Below are 16,686 nucleotides of genomic sequence, written 5' to 3'. Positions count from 1 at the left end.
AGCAAAAGAAAGGGCAAGAATCCGTCTGCTCGTCTTAGCCTGGATTCCTAACTGTAGTGGGCTGACTCTAGGCTTTCCCTGCAGGACTCAGATCTTTACTCTCTAGAAAAGAAGAAAGGCCTGTCAGAGCATGTGTTGGACGAGTAAACGGCAGTTCCTGCGTTTCTGCGTGTGCTGGTAGCAAGAACTAGTTGCGAGTTGAGGATGAAGCAAAAATGATCGGGGCTGAGGCGAACACGAATTCCCTTCCAAGTGCAGGGCGGAGAGGGGTGTGAGGAATTCAGTCCAGAGTCGGGATTGTGGGCCAACGCTGCCCTTCCCTCCTCGTTGTTATCAGGTCTCGACTCGATGACTCAGGCCGCCACACCGCTAGGCCATCTTCAGCGGGGAGCGAGCAGCAGGCCTGCCGTCTCCTGATGGAGAAGCTGTTCTCCAGGCTGATTTATCCTTGCAGACGGCAGACCTCTTCTTGAACAGTGATTTCAAAGAGTTAAACTGCTTCCATATGTCCAGCATGGGAGTGGAGTTTGTAGCCTTTGGCAACCTCGGCTGAATCCAGCTGCAGCTGCTACCTGTGTGTTCCACTGTGTGTGTGTGTGTGTGTGCGCGCGTGTGTGTGTGCGCACGCGCGCGCACACACACGCGCGCACACACACACACACACACACACCCCCGCACGCCCGTGTGCAGTGACATCTGAACCGTGTTCCGACCGTGTCAGTGAAACTGTTATGTCTTTGTTGGGGGAGATATTAATTCTGAGCAATTACAGCTCCCTCTTTCCTCACTCCCTCCCACCCCCCTCCCCTCCCTTCATCTGCTCAGCAAGGAGGACCATGGACCATGTCAAACAATATACAACAGAGAAGAATGCAAATAAACTTTAGTCTGCATAGCCCAGCAAAGCAGTTAGCCGCCCACTTGCAAGATACTTAACTCTTGTACACATGATACACAAAGAACGCTAGCTACTTTCACCAATCCCTTTAGACCAAAAAAAAAAAAAAAAAAAAGGCAAAAGAACTGATCCTTGTCTTTCTATCTGTGAGGTTGCAGTTCCTCCTGCTAATAAAGAAGCTTTTCCCATGATGCAGTGTGATAAGGATTGGCCTACATGTAGTCCAGAAAGCCACCGCCGATGTGTCCTTGATTAGGTGTCTTATCTTCCATTGAGCTTCATCTGATGAAGACTGCTGACAGCATAATGGCTGGGAAAGCATCGGACAGCTCCATAAAATGGCAGCTATGTTATGACATGTCAGCCAGGACCTGGTGGATGGTAAGTTTGGCGTGTTCACTTTTTTTTCCTCTCACCCTCCAAACCTCCCCCCTCCTTTCTCTTGAGCTCCTCCTTTATTGTTCCATGCACGTGTTATAAAGTTCCCTGCCTGCGGAAAGTTCAAGCTCAAGTTGTGGGAGCCTGGGGTCCCTTCGCACACCAGTGTGCTAGATAGGATTTCCCCGCTATTATGGCCAGGGACGTGGGCCTTTCTTTTTTTTTCTTTTTTTAAAAAGGTAGTGTGAGTTTTTGTTCACTTTTTTTTTTTTTTTAAAGAAAAATGGAAGTGGTACAGTCGGCCCCAGGCTGGCTGGTATGAAATGTATGGAGGTGGGGCAGTCAGTGGGGGACTGGAGCCTTCTTGGCTAATTGTTCTTGCATTAGTCTTAAAACAGAGTAATGTACTTCTTTCTTTGGCTTCTCTGAATAATGATTTAGATAGTGTATTGTATCATGTTGTGTGCAGTTCCCTCATCAGTATGCGACTGTCCCCCACGCTTCGCCTTAATTTGGAATCCACCTCCCTTTCAATGAATACTGTAACTGGAGCAACCACTGATTACTATGCCACTCAGCGTAATTAAATTTAGTTAATGAGGATATGCATATTCAGTTCATTATTTTTCTTTGCTTCAGCAAATGTGTGTGGTTTTGTTGTTGCTGGGTTTTTTTTAGCCCCATATTTGTCCAGCTGCAAATTTGGGGAAGAGGAAAAGAAGGCATAAAAATTCGGGATATTGATGAGTTCTATGATTCAACTTGAAAAATAATATCGAGAGGAGAGACGTGGTGACTTTCTTTCATCAGAATGCTGGGATTAGAGGCCATAGTTTTGGGAGAGAAAACCTTTCCCATCAAAAAAGTGCTATGTGAAAATTTTCAATCTACTGATTTCTGTTGTGGGGACAATGGCCTCTTGTAGGCAATAGTCGTGACATGAATGGGCAAACCTTTTGCAGGCAAGACTTCCAGTATGAATATTAAATTCATCCTTGGGTTAATTCAGCTGAGCATTTATTTTTCCTTCTTTGCTTTGCTTTGCTTTTCTCTTCTTTCTTTCCTTTCTGCCCTTTTCATTTAAGTCTTGACTGCTTTTGCTTGTTCGCTTTGATAATTATTATGCTTACGACAAGGGCAGTTTTCTCACAATTAGTACAGTGTGAGACAATGGGTACTTTATTCTAGGTGGGGAGGGGTATAGCCAGTCCCGATGGTCAGCCCATCCCCAGTGCCCAGATAGAAGGGAGCGCCTTCCCATTAGTCCTGGCTTCTGGCTCTGCTAGGCAAGAGGGTTTCTGATTAATGTGTGAATTTCCTAAAAGGTAGAAGTTATGCTGTTGCTTCTAGGCTCTTCCTGAGCGCCCGGTGTGCAGAGAGGCTTCACTGTCCCCTGCAGTTCTTCTCGTGCGCGTTCTCATTAATGTGAGGTGTGTGCGCCTGCAGGAAAACTTTTCTGCCACTACTTGTTGCTGCTTTGAGTGCTCTGTTTCAGGAAAAAAAAAAAAAAAAAAAAAAAGGCCAGTTCCTCAAGGAGAGACAGAAAAGCCTGCCTCCCTTCCTTTCTCTCTGGCTCTCAACCACTTTCTTCCAGTTGGAGTATATTTTATAAGTGATAAAAACTCTACAGTGGCAGATTTTTGTTTATGATTACATCTCTTGTTAGACTTCAGCACTGTGTGGATACATGGGTGCAATGAAGTCTTAAAATACTGGCAGATACTTGGAGAAAGATATGGCAGAATGTTTATATAAAAGATTCGCTTGATGAGACTGTACCAAGACTTGAAAGTGGTGTTTTAATAGTTACTCTGACTCTTAATGATCATTTTGTGATGTTCCCAGAAGTAAGTTTTAAAATCAATATTTAGAATGAAACATGTTTTGTTGGGAAAAAGCAAAACATTTTACTCTGAATTTTTTTACTTAAAAACTGGGATCGAATGGGTATAAGGAGATAATCCCTGTAAATATTTCACCATTAAATTTCATCAGTCCTGTACAGAAAGACCATAGCTTCCCAAGAGAAGCATGTTGTAAATACAATTGTTAAAGGTTTGTGTAGGCTGATTATTCATTTTGAAAGATGATCTTCTTTTATTGCCCGAGAAGATGCAGAATATATATACAAACACAGGGTCAGAGGTAAAATATTAAGTAAAAAAACTTTGCATAAATTATTTTCATATTTAATCTTCATTAGGCTTACATGAGTGGTATGTATGTTTCTTATTAAGGAAACCTCAATTTTAATACACTTTGTTAATTTGGGAAAAACGTCTAAGAGATTAATATTTAATGTGTCCTTGAAAACTTGGAATGACAGATGCTTTGTGGAAAGTTTAATCGAAGTAATTCTTGCATCTCATCAGTAATATACTGAAAGAGAGAAGAAAAGTGTGTTGTGGCCACTTTACCATGATTCCGTTGTTTTGGATTTCAGGAATATTTTTGAAAGGTGTTTTAAGGTTCTTACAAACTGGGTTGTGTGTGTGTGTGTGTGTGATTCTGCTCTCACTAGGACACTGCTCCTTTCATTTTTACAATTATTCTGGGGTTTCTGTGTAAGAAAGGATATTGCATCCTTATTTGGCTTAATCAAATGAAGTTTTAAGTAACCAAATCCTGAATGTGAAAGCTGCAGTGTTAAAGTCTCCGGCAATTGCTTCCTGACTTATTGTCTGTTTCACTTAGATTCTCTTGTTGTGTGACAATGATCATAAATTCTACTTGACAGGGAAAAAACCCAAATAAGACGTAGTTGTCCTATTCTACATCTGTTTTCCTTCCTAGATAGGCATGTTTTAGTAAAACAGAGGGAAGGAAAAACATTTTATTGAGACAGCTAAAAATAAACAAGCCCAAAAAGAGTAAACTCATTGTGTGTGTATGTGTGTGTGTTAAATATCATCTACATACATGCAGTTTTTTAAATGGTGCATCTTAGAGGTTTTACTTCTTTAGATTATTTTGCATGTTACTCCTTCAAGGAGAAAAATCATGTGAGCCATTTAAGTCACAGTTGGTTGGCTATATTTAGAGTTCTGTTGATGACCTTTCACGATATTTAAAAATACCACTTGGAATGTATGAAAGCTGCGTCTGGTAAATAGCACTATTTCATTAATGGCTATTGATGAGGCTGTTTCCTTTGGAACCATTGAAAAATAAAACCAACAAAAGCAATTTTTGGACTTTCCATTCTATTTTGCACTATTTATTTGTAGCTCTCTGTAGGACTTACTAGAACTTCTTTGTTAGCTATTTGGAACTTCAGGGTAACGGGTATTCACCAGACATTATTTTTTTCCCCTAAATTTCCTAAGTCTAATCCTTTGATCCCATCAGAACCAGGCCAGAACATTTGTAAATTTACCCTAATCGTGAAGGGCAATTATTTAAATATTAATCCACAAAATTTATCTGAAAAATGAATTGCCGGTCTCTGAGACTTGAGATCCTCAGTCTTACAAATATTAATCAAAATTAACAGGCAGATAAATGTAGAAATTCAACTAGATCTCATAGTGTCAAGGACACAAAGCTGCCTCTTGGTTGAACATTAGTCAATCTACTCAATTGTAATGTACTTTTTATTTTTCTTGAAAGGAAATTTATTTTTTGAGAAGTTGGTGTGTTAAAATATGGCACTTTTACAGATGTTATCATTTGTTTTTAGACAATATTAATGTGACAAATGTATCACTTGTTTGTTTTAAAAATAAAATTCTGTTCTCAATACAAAGTTGAATTAAATAAATTAACAACAAATGTCAGTACAGGTGTGACAAAATCGAAGGGATTGTTTTTACGGCAAATGTTTCTTTAAACGTCTTTGAGAAGTTGAGGTGGACTTAGGTTTACAAGGAACTATTTTTAACTGAAAATCTGAAAATTACTCTATCTTCTTACAAATGCTGGCACTAGTGTATCTTATAGGTCTGTATTTTATTTTACTTTACTATAAACAAAAGAGTTCCTAAACAGCCTAATTAGTATGCTAAAAATATATTTGAGAAAACTCCTGTGTAGCCTAATGACCACATTTAGACGCCTGTGGTAATCTGAAAATCAAAATTCAATTCTTATTTAATTTCAAATTTTGTTTTATTTCCTTTCGAGGTATAATTGAATGTGGAAATGTAATTGAAACTAATAGACACCATATAGATAATAACCGCATCGACTAGTTGCCCGAAGATATTATGTCTATCCATTAAATATATTTCCAGAATTAGAAGCTATAAAATTTATGCCTCACTCAACAAATTTTTGTTAAGAACTTACCGTAGCCAGGCAGTGTTCTTGGTACAGGGACGACCAATGCTATCTTTGTTCTGGAATCAAACCCATGTCCCAGTGTTATAGGTGGGGGATATTCATTACATTAATGAAGGATTCTAAATGATTTCTGTTTTCTCTATAATGTTGGTGAATGCATAGCTATTACATTTGCAGATTTGTCACTGAGTGTCAAAGGTAGTCAATACCTCTTTTCATTCATGGCTCGTTGTCAAAGGTGGTTAACACTCTTTCTTAATCTTGTGAGTGAATTTTAACATTGCCATTACCAAAGCCAGTTTCTGTACAATTAATGACATTGGTAAAAACTAATGATTTATTACATATCAGTTCCTGAGTGAAAAGACAATAACAACGATGATGATGATGATGATGATGATGTCTAAGTGAAAAAAAAATGATTTCAACATCTGTAAGTGATGTTACCACTTTTTTAATATTTCAAGTTTTGTCATAGACAGATTACACTTTTTTCATTATGCGTCTTCCATACCTATATTCTTTCGTGATGCATTTTATTCGTAATATCATTCTAGCATATTTAAATAAAACGAACAGTATGGCTGATGTGGTTCAATATATTAATATTCTTCCAAGATACTTTCTTATCTGGGAGTGCTTTTTATTTTATTTTTCTATGATTTATTTTCACTTGTGTGCTTGCCTAACAAATGCAACATATAAACTTTGGGTAAGGAAAATATCCTTTGGATCCCATCTTAATACATAATTTTATCAGAGAGTAAGGAAACACAAGTGCCTGTCCATCCTCTTTTCCCAGTTCTTTTTTGGAAGCAAAGGGTCATGTTCTCAAGGAGTGTTATCTCTTCTATCTGTGGGAAAAGCTGGTGTTGATTTTCCAGTGTAGAGACTGGTCAACAAAGAGAGTTATCAGATGCTCAGTCATTGAAACTACAGCGTATTTCTGGAACAGAGCGGGATGATGTCAATCACTACCTTTGAACATTTTAGAATTCCCCAAGATTGTTACTTTGTGACATTTTCTATACTATCATTTGTAATATGTATAATATATATTCTGAGGGGCTGAGAAAGTGAACTTGGATATAGGAAAAGGTACTAGTGAAAATGTACCACCAGTCCAGCAAAAAAGAATTACATTCCTCTGTTGTATCGCAACATGCAAAATAGGGTAATGCGCCTTTAATGGAGAAATTGTTTTCACCAGAAGTTCTGGTAAGGGATTTATGTCGCTATACTCTGTATTTCACTAGCTTTAAGCATTTTAAATCTCACTGCATTTTAAGCACTTAAGCAAAGAGTCAGGAGAATAGAAAGTTATCAATCAGTGTTATGATAATTATTTTTTCAACTTACACTTAGCATGCTTTGTAACGGGGTAGACTTAGCATATCATGTCATGGGCAGCTTTAATAACAATTTTCATTTCTCACTGTTCTAAAATAAATTTATCCCAGTACTTCTCTGAAAAATGACTTTATTCAGAAAGCAATTATTTTTTAACTTCCCACTACTATGTTCATTTTCTGAGGTTATAACATAATGGATATGTTTATGAGCACAGGGCTGAATCCTGGGAAATGTAGATTTGGTGACCTCTGGCAAATGAATCTGCTCCTCTCACGGCTGGTAGGACCAGCTGTAAAGTGCCGATAATCATACTCATTACTAGTCATTCCAACCTGTCGTGAGGATGAATGAGGTGGAGTCAGAGAGGCACCTGGTGAGTGCAGTGTAAATACGACACATACCCGGGGGGCCAGTATAAGCTGTGACTATTCTACAGTCTCAGGTCTGAGCACTTAGTACGTGCTCAAAAAACACAGAGGGCAGATTAAGTGAATGTAATTGTAGCATTTTCTATGGGGCTTTCACAATCATGTTGCCTTTTTGAATTCACGTAAACTTTATTTGTGGAAACTGCATACATTAAATGAATCCTAAAAATTCAGTATTTTCTGTTTCAAATTGTAGCAGATTCCTTGGGCACGTGGGTGGCTCAGTTGCTTAAGCATCTGCCTTTGGCTCGGGTCATGATCTCAGGGTCCTGGGATCGAGTTCTTCGTCCAGCTCCCTGCTCAGCAGGGAGAAGCTCTGAAGCTCTGCTTCTGCCCCTGCTCGGTGTTCTCTCTCTCACAAATAAATAAAATCTTAAAAAAAAAAACAAGTTGTAGCCGATTTCTTTCTTTTTTAAAAGATTTTATTTATTTATTTGGCAGAAGGAGAGGGAGAAGCAGACTCCCCGCTGAATAGGGAGCCCAACGCATGACTTGATCCCAGGACCCCAGGATCATGACCTGAGCTGAAGGCAGATGCTTAACCGACTGAGCCACCCAGGCACCTTGTAGCAGATTTCTTAAAAGGAGAGCCTCCTCAGACTTAGTGAGAGTTAATAGCTAACATTAGCTTAATTTTAAACATTAAGTGCTATGATTTTAAGGGTTAAAAAAAAATCAAAGATTATGGAGGCCCTCCTATTCACCAGGTGTTTGCCAGGTTCTTTGGGAGGTAAGCTACATCCATCATTCTTTAGCACAGGACAATGCAATTGACATTATGGCCTCATGATATAGAGGGGGCCACTGGACTCTGAGGATAAGCCATGTGCTGAAGTGTGTTCTCTAATAAGAGGGGAAGGGACAGAAGAACGCGAAAAGCCACCACATCTGAGGTGTGCCTGCTTTTCCCCCAGAACCCAGCCATCAGCTGTGCCATCCAATGACCTGGGCTATGACTCATGGTTTGCGGCCACGGTCAAGTGTTTTGCCCCTGCCTACTCTGCACCTGCCTGCCCTCCCGCCCCCCAGCTTCAAGCCTGACCTCTTTCTGAGACTCCGCTCTGTGTTCAGTGAGCTGCTTTGCTCACTCCCAAGCTGTGTCCGAGATTGTACAGCTCTAGGATTGGAGGTGGCTGAATTCTTTGGAAATGTGATTCCATTCATCTTTCCTCGAGACAATTAGATTCGCTATAGGCATAAGCCATCTGGGGGAAATTTTTTGGAAAGAAATTGGCAAGCAAAGCATTTCCATTTTCAGGTTTTGATAATATCTGTTTACCTCATGGGGCTGTCGTGAGGCTCCAATGAGATAAAACATGATAAACGACTTGAAATCTGTAAAATGCAAAGCCAATCGAAGGTACATGTATTCTGATCTAGTGGTGTTAAACATGGGTAGGTGAAGAAAAGCTTTCCAGAATTTTGCCAGTGTTCTGGAGCATGAGATAATGCGAAATTTCCACTAGGCAATATGGAGAATGTTGGCTGTCTAAGACTTTGTAGGATGCTCTTTGCAAATTCTACGGCTAACCTCAGAGGGATTAATCCTTCACATTAACAATGCACTGCTAGTTTTCCAGCCTCCCAGATAATAGCAGTGCTAACAGTGACCACATTTTGTACATTTAATGGGAAGGCATGAAATAAGTAACATTTCCCAATGCCATCTGTACCATCTTGTAGTTCAATCCTTAATTTATTAATTTTTTTTCAAGATTTTATTTATTTTTTTATTTGAGAGAGAAAGAGAGTGAGCAAGAGGGAGAGGGAGAGAGAGAGCGCGAGAGCACAAGCCAGGGGAGGGGCAGAGAAGCAGACTCCCCACTAAGCAGGGAGCCCCATGCAGGACTCAATCCCAGGATCCTGGGATCATGACCTGAGCCAAAGGCAGACACTTCAACTGACTGAGCCACCCAGGCACCCCCCACTTCATTTTTTTTCTGATGTAAGTTTGCTTTTTCACTTGTACCACGAAAGACTCCTCTTGTAACAATTCTTTAATGAGGTTATTATTTTAACCCACACTTACTATGTATTATAATAGGTAAGATTTAGTTTATCACATAATATAATGGGCAGCATATTATGCTATTAATGGGATTTTTTTCTCTCTTATTTTCAGGATTGTTAGAGGTAATATCACCAGTAACTGTTTGAATTGCAACACCCTAGCACCTCTGAAACATTTTTATACTGTATATAGGCTGTATGAATGTTCTGTTACAAATGAACCTACTTTATTATATGACATTCGCAATTATGAATATAAGATTTGTGTTATGTTATTTAGTTGTTCAGCCAAAATTATAAGCCCCAAGAAGATGGGTACCGGGTCTTATTTACCAGCACTAGACAGTATTTTGCACATAAAAGGCCCTTAATAAATAATTGTCAAATTGCATCAAGACTATGGCTTTCCCATTTTACTAATGGAGACAGTGATCTCAGTGGGTACCCAGGCTGTGCATTGATCAATGACGATGGGCTCCCAATCTGTGGTCCACAGTATGAATCAACACCTGCCCTTCCCAAGATAAGACTTAAATGTGCTAGAAGCATCGAGGAATTATGATGAAATTAGCAGCAAAGTTTTAAGGCTGAGGGCTAGAGGGGGAAGAAAGCCCCATAGCAAAAGCAGCAAATTCAAATTTCCCTTCAAACAGACAGGCTCATGGTCATTACCAAGTGCTAAGCAGCAGACGAATAACCCATCTTTGCCAGCAAGGATCATCTCCTGCTTTCTCAACTCTACCTTTATCACAGTGACTAAGACCTTTCAGGCATCTAGTAAGTTACAGAATTTGGAAAAGGCTAATGTGTTTGGGGGACAAGGGACCAAAGCAAGGTGACTTTGAAATAAGTGAGCTTTTTGTCCATTTTCTTATTTTTGATGAAATCAGTTTCATTTCAGGAGGACTGATTATTTTTCCACTCGAAGGTTTCAGTGATTTTTCCATGTGTCTTACCTAGATTGCAATGTTGGGAAAGGCCATGTGGTGATTGGCATTTCAACAGTCAGTGTTTAGGTGAGGGGTCCAGAACACGCCAAGAATAACAGAAACCTAAAATGGATTGTGTGCAATATGGAGGGACACACGTCCTTGGGAAAGAGAGAAAGAAGGTCCCCCAACAATGTTAGAAGTAACTGCTTCTAAATGATCTCTTCGGAGAGAGCGAGAAAGTGAAAAATGCCATCTATTTGGACCAGGCCTTGTTTCAACCATATGAATCGATGTCTGAATGAAAAGTAAGACCCTGCTTCCCAGTGTCAGCGCTGAGTGTTCTGCAGCCCAATCTTCAGAGTCTGGAAGGTCACCCGTCCTTACTCTCATGACTCCTTTTCCTTGGTGCTGTTATAAAAGTGCATTTGGAAGAGTAAGAGGCCCTTGACAGATACTAAAGCCCTCTCAGCTAGATGCTGCCCTTCCATAAAACTGTACTCCCACATCTGGTAGACACTAGTGAGACAGCAACCGGTTTAGCTTACTTCACCCCTTCCATGCTTCTTTTCAGAGATTTTAACGTGAAATGATGATAGAGCGATGTGGGGGGGGGGGGAATTGATTGTGGACCGCGACTTTTGCTCCTGACCCCCATTCCCTGCTACAACCAGCATCCGCCGTCCTTTCTTGCTTCGGGAGCAGAGCCCCTGGTTGAAGAGCAGGGAAAGATCTGTGGCTACTCGATGAGCAGTCTTGCCTTTGTCTTCCAGGCGTCTTCAGCTGCTCTTACAGAGTTTCGAGGTTAATGCTGCCGCTGACAGCTAATCTGGGGGACATTATGCGGGGGCGGGGGGATGAATTTACATTCTTCGAATTTGAACTTTGGCGAATATAGGTGGGAGATTAGGAGACTGAAAATAACATACATGTCATAGCATGCAATGCAGAGGATAATAATATGGTTATTTTCTAGAATCACAGATAGTTTGCTATTATTGAAAGGTATGAACAGCCTCACACAAAATTCTTTCACCTTCTCTGCAAAGTTCCTCGGGCTTGCTCTAGGGCGGAATTGTAAGATACTATGCAATGCAATAATGCTCAAGACTTCAGAAGAAACAGCAATGCTTTTTTATCCATAAATCAAAGGAATAGCACGAAATTGCCATTTTATTTGTCCAATAAGATATTAATTATCTTATGTGAGGCTTTTCATTTTTTTTGGCACCAAAGATGTTTATAAATGGTACCCCACATAACACAAACCGCATGTTTATGTAGCACGAATGTTCAATCAATTAGTTTACACACACACAAACGCTGGAATATTGATGACACGTGTTAGCTTTTAGTGGGAAAAAAGCCAACAGAGCTAATTTGATGCATTGATCCTTGGGACATGCACACAGATGTGAACCTTTGACTTCATCACAAGTGATTTGGCTGACAAACAGTAGCTTGTAATTATTGTTGCACCATCGTAAATTAATTAACAAATCAATCAATCAGTTCAGAACCCGCAGTCCAACCACATTTGTCAGTTTCGGATGTTTCCCTTCATTTTACCTCCTTCACTTGTGCTGTTCTTATCAGATGCTTTGAGAACGTTTGCTTGTGCCAGATTAACTTTTTCTTAAGCCTGAAAAGAGAATTCTAAACAATAGCATGGGGGAAGGAAATGTTGCCAGTGTATTAATTAATATTCTCAAAACTCTTGGCCATAGGGCTATTAATGGGTTGAACAAATAATTACTGAGCCTTCAAATGCTTTTGACCATCTCCCCAGGTAAGGAATAAGAAAATAGCATCCCGGGGTGCCTGGGTGGCTCAGTCATTAAGTGTCTGCCTTCGGCTCAGGTCATGATCCCAGGGTCCTGGGATCGAGCCTCGCATCGGGCTCCCTGCTCTGCGGGAGGCCTGCTTCTCCCTCTCCCACTCCCCCTGCTTGTGTTTCCTCTCTCACTGTGTCTCTCTCTGTCAAATAAATAAACAAAATCTTTAGAAAAAAAAAAATAGCATCCCAATCTTTCAGCAAATAGGCGGTATTTAGAGGCTAAGTGATTGCTAAGGTAGCAGTTCCCAACATTGGCCAAAAAAGTACTTCTTTGATTATGTTTCCATCTCTATCCTATACTTCGAAAAATTCCATTAACCAAACTATGAGATACTGCATTTTTCAGCCACAACTGTCTATGACGCACCCCGGTGTGCCAGGTGCTCTGCTAAGTGCTTCATATATATTATCTTATCTAATTCTTGCAACAACCCTGAAACGTAGATGTAACTCTCATTTTACAGCAGAAGAAATGGAGGCTCGAGGGTTTAAATAGTCTGTGCATATTTACAACAGGCAGAGCCACGATGAAAAGTCTGGTCATTGGCACTTTGCACTTCACCACAATTAACCAAAGACATCCAAGCACTTCTCAACAATATGTGAAGTTAATGCAATTCTAGCCCAAAGCAAAAAAACTTGACATTTCAGTTAGAGAACTTATTCTGGATAAACCTACCATTTCTGAGAGGCACTGTGAAATATTAAAAAAATAGTTCTTGGGTACTATTTGTTTATTATTTTCCAGTTGTACTGGGGTATATTTGGCACCATTATGTAAGTTTCGGGAGTACAACATGATGATTTGACATATGTGAAATGATTACAGTAGGTTAGTCAACACCCTCATCACCTCACATAGTTGCCTCTGTGTGTGTGTGTGTGTGTGTGTGTGTGTGTGTGTGTGTGTGTGGTGAGGACATTTAAGATCCATTGTCTTAGCAAATTTCAACTGAGTAGCCACCATGCTGTACGTTAGATCCCTAGAAGTTATTTATCTTATAACTGGAAGTTCTTGGATGCCTTTCTGGAATCTACTTTCAAGAGTTTCAAAAAGCGGAGGGAGGGAGACCTCTGAACCCTTCTTTGTCCTGTTCACCATGGCCTTTGTTCCTGCTAACTTCAGCAGCAGCAGCCACTGCTGTGTTAACAGGCTGTTATTGCTTTCTTTTGTTTTGCTTCATTTTATTGTCCTGAATCAATGGGGACCGTGGAATGACAGTTACACTGAGAATCAAAAAAGCTAGACGGATGTCCCTAAGCTGGTCTGTAAGTATAAGCAAGCCATTTGACCTCTGAGCCCTGCCTACCTCTTTGAGCTATTGTTAGAAGCAGATGAATGCAGTGGTTTCTGACTTTGGGGGGCCTTCCATCACACATATATAAATACATAGAATGAAAATTAAATATTCATAAAACAGTCTTCACCCTTTGTGCCTGAAATGTACTATTAGAAGTTTTTATTTTATTCTATTTTGCCTTTTTAAATAAAAGTGTGGTCTAGCTAAATTGGGACCTTAACCCACTAGTGCATCATGATATGTGGTTTGAAAAATACTGAAATGTGTTAAGTTTTCGGTGAGCTCAAATTCAATATCAACACAGAAGTGCTTCAGATTCTTGTGTTTAAAGGTCTTATTATTTGAGCCCCACATTTGTAAAATTATTATTTTTTAAATTTAAATTCAATTAGTCCACTTACAGTACATCATTCGTTTCAGATGTAGTGTTCAATAATTTATCAGTTGCGTGTAACACCCAGTGCTCATCACATCACATGCCCTCCTTAATGCCCATCACCCAGTTACCCCATCCCCTCCCACCACCCCTCCAGCAACCCTCAGTTTGTTTCCTAGAGTTAAGAATCTCTTATGGTTTGTCTCACTATCTGATGACTTCCCATTCAGTTTCCCTCCCTTCCCCTATGGTCCTCTGCCCTGTTTCTTATATTCCACATATGAGTGAAATCATTTGGTAATTGTCTTTCTCTTATTGACTTATTTCACTCAGCATAATACCCTCTGGTTCCATCCACATTGATATAAATGGTAAGTATTCATCCTTTTTGATGACTGAGTAATATTCCATTGTGTATATATACCACATCTTCTTTATCCATTCATCTGTTGATGGACATCTGGGCTCTTTCCATAGCTTGGTTATTGTGGACATTGCTGCTATGAACATTGGGGTGCAGGTGCCTCTTTGGATCGCTACATTTGTATCCTTGGGGTAAATACCTAGTAGTGCAATTGCTGGGTTATAGGGTAGTTCTATTTTCAACTTTTTGAGGAGCCTCCATATTGTTTTTCAGAGTGGCTGCACCAGTTTGCATTCCCACCAGCGGTGTAAGAGGGTTCTGCTTTCTCCACATCCTCACCAACATTTGTCATTTCCTGACTTGTTAATTTTAGCCATTCTGACTGGCGTGAGGTGGTATCTCATTGTGGTTTTGATTTGTATTTCCCTGATGCTGAGTGATGTGGAGCGTTTTTTCATGTGTCTGTTGGCCATTTGTATGTCTTCTTTGGAGAAATATCTGTTCATGTCTTCTGCTCATTTCTTGACTGGATTATTTGTTTTTTGGAACCCCACCTTTTAAAGGACTTTCATACTCTTGGAAGAATGATAATTTGGGGGGGCTGTGGTCTTGGTCTGTGGCCTCGTTATAGAACCTTCCACTGGGGTATTTCTCCTCAGAGCTACTCTAAGGAGGACAAAGTCAGTCTAGTCAGCAACATTACCTGTTCTAGTCAGAACAGGTAGCAAAGTAGGGATCGGCTACTGGGCTGGGTCTGTGTTCATAACATGTGCTGAATTCTTATCTTCATCAGAGAAATAGCAATTATTAGGAGAACTCTTTAATTTGCAAGTAAGGCAATAAAATGCAATTGAAGAGTTTGAGGGGAGAAATGTTGTGTACAAACTTTACTATTCAGCTGCCACTGAAAACATAAAGAAATGGGCTTTTGGTAAACATCAAAACATATGGGTAGAATAAGTGCTTTCCTAAAGAGGCCTTCCAGCCCTGAACTTTTTAGTAGAAAGAAATCTTAGGACTATGGTCATCTACTGCACTTTACATAAGTATCATGTGAATGGAAGGCAGTGATATAGTTTCCTTAGAATATGGAAACCTCACATTCTTATCAATGTGCATTTTATAATGTTGATAAGGTAGAGAACTGAGGTAGGTTAACTTAAAATGGAAGGGAATGTAGAATATAAAAATAGCTTTTGAAGGGTGTTTCAGATGATGTTGGGAGTCAGAATAGCATCGTGGTTGTGTCGGGCTTCTAAGACCAGACTACCCTGGTTCAAATCCCAAATATGCTATTGACCAGCTAGATAAACTTAGACAAAGGACTTAATCTTTCTGTGCCTCGCTTTCATCAACTGTTATATATGGGGATGGTAGCAGTATCTGCTTTATAATGTTGTTGCAATGATTAAATGAGGTAGTGTGCCCAAAGCACTTTGCCGGATGTATAGTGGGACCCCATGTTAACATTGACTGTTAACTGCAACTAAAATGTAATCACAATGGTTTACAATAAAACATTTTACAATAAGTAAGATCTATACATAGGAAAAACAGACATTGCCTGTTGGGGAAATGATTCTTAGCAGTCAAGTCAATGACTTTAGGATTAACTGAGCAATTAGCTCGATAGAGTTCCAAAAACACTTATCATTTGTTCTAACAAAGTGATATTTCCTGGATTCTGAGGTCCTGTTCATTTTATTCTATGTACTACTAATGCCACTTATTCTATTTTTTTGCTGAACTCAATGGTGTTTTTCTGGGGAACAGATCAAATCTTACTTAGCCTTATATTTCCTCTCCCAGCTTCTTCTCCCAACTTCCAATACCCTTGGACAGGAAGGGGATCATTCTAGAAGACCAGTTGAATGAGACTGAGCTTGCCTTAAGTTCCAGTTTCTTAGCCCATCAGTGCTTTGGGCACACAATTTATAAAGTATAATAAAACAATTATATAAAATTATAATAGTAATATATCAAATAAGAATAAATATGTAAATTTATAAATTTATAAATAAAATCAGTCCTGCTTTTCATACAGGTACCCCCAACACACACACACACACACAGCTTACAAATGAGTTGTGCTCTAAAAGCTCACTATAAGTTGGTCATTAGAAATTTTGTGACATGTGCAGTAGATCCTCAAAGGACCCATTCTAAGAGTGTACCAGATGCAGTAATGTCTCCAAGAGCCAGGAGCATAGCTCTTTCCAGTCCTGGGGAAGGACCCTTCCTCCTTCCAACAGCCCCTTTCTCAGAAGGAAAAAAGGAATTCCCCATCTCCAAGTGACTGAGCATAGACTCCCATGCTCTAACCCAGAAAGAGGAATTGAGAACTGACAATATGGCCTAAGGCCCCTGGAGAGTGCAAAGAAGGTGCTGGAGGGGCTGTAGGTAAGCATTACTATCCCATCTTCCCTTTCTCTGTCATTTGCCTATTATTGGCCAGAAAGAGAGGGGGTAGTTCTGCAGCTTTCTTTCTTCTATGACTTGGTTTCTCCTTTCTTCGTCCTCCTCTCTTGGGT

At 39.8% G+C, this 16,686-nt stretch overlaps 1 protein-coding gene across 4 annotated transcripts in view; it reads left to right on the top strand.

Moving 5' to 3' along the window:
- Positions 1–1,183: 1,183 nt before the first annotated feature.
- The window catches only part of NFIB (nuclear factor I B), a 450,766-nt gene continuing 435,263 nt past the window's right edge, over positions 1,184–16,686 (top strand). For all 4 annotated transcript variants that reach the window (XM_044920499.1, XM_044920496.1, XM_044920495.1 and 1 more), the window contains exon 1: positions 1,184–1,279. In XM_044920499.1, the coding sequence (XP_044776434.1) occupies positions 1,184–1,279 (96 nt within the window). The remainder of the gene's footprint in view (positions 1,280–16,686) is intronic.

The sequence above is a fragment of the Neomonachus schauinslandi genome, chromosome 13 (assembly GCF_002201575.2).
Source record: "Neomonachus schauinslandi chromosome 13, ASM220157v2, whole genome shotgun sequence".
NCBI classification, from domain to species: domain Eukaryota; kingdom Metazoa; phylum Chordata; class Mammalia; order Carnivora; family Phocidae; genus Neomonachus; species Neomonachus schauinslandi.
This window is presented reverse-complemented; position numbering and strand designations above follow the sequence as displayed.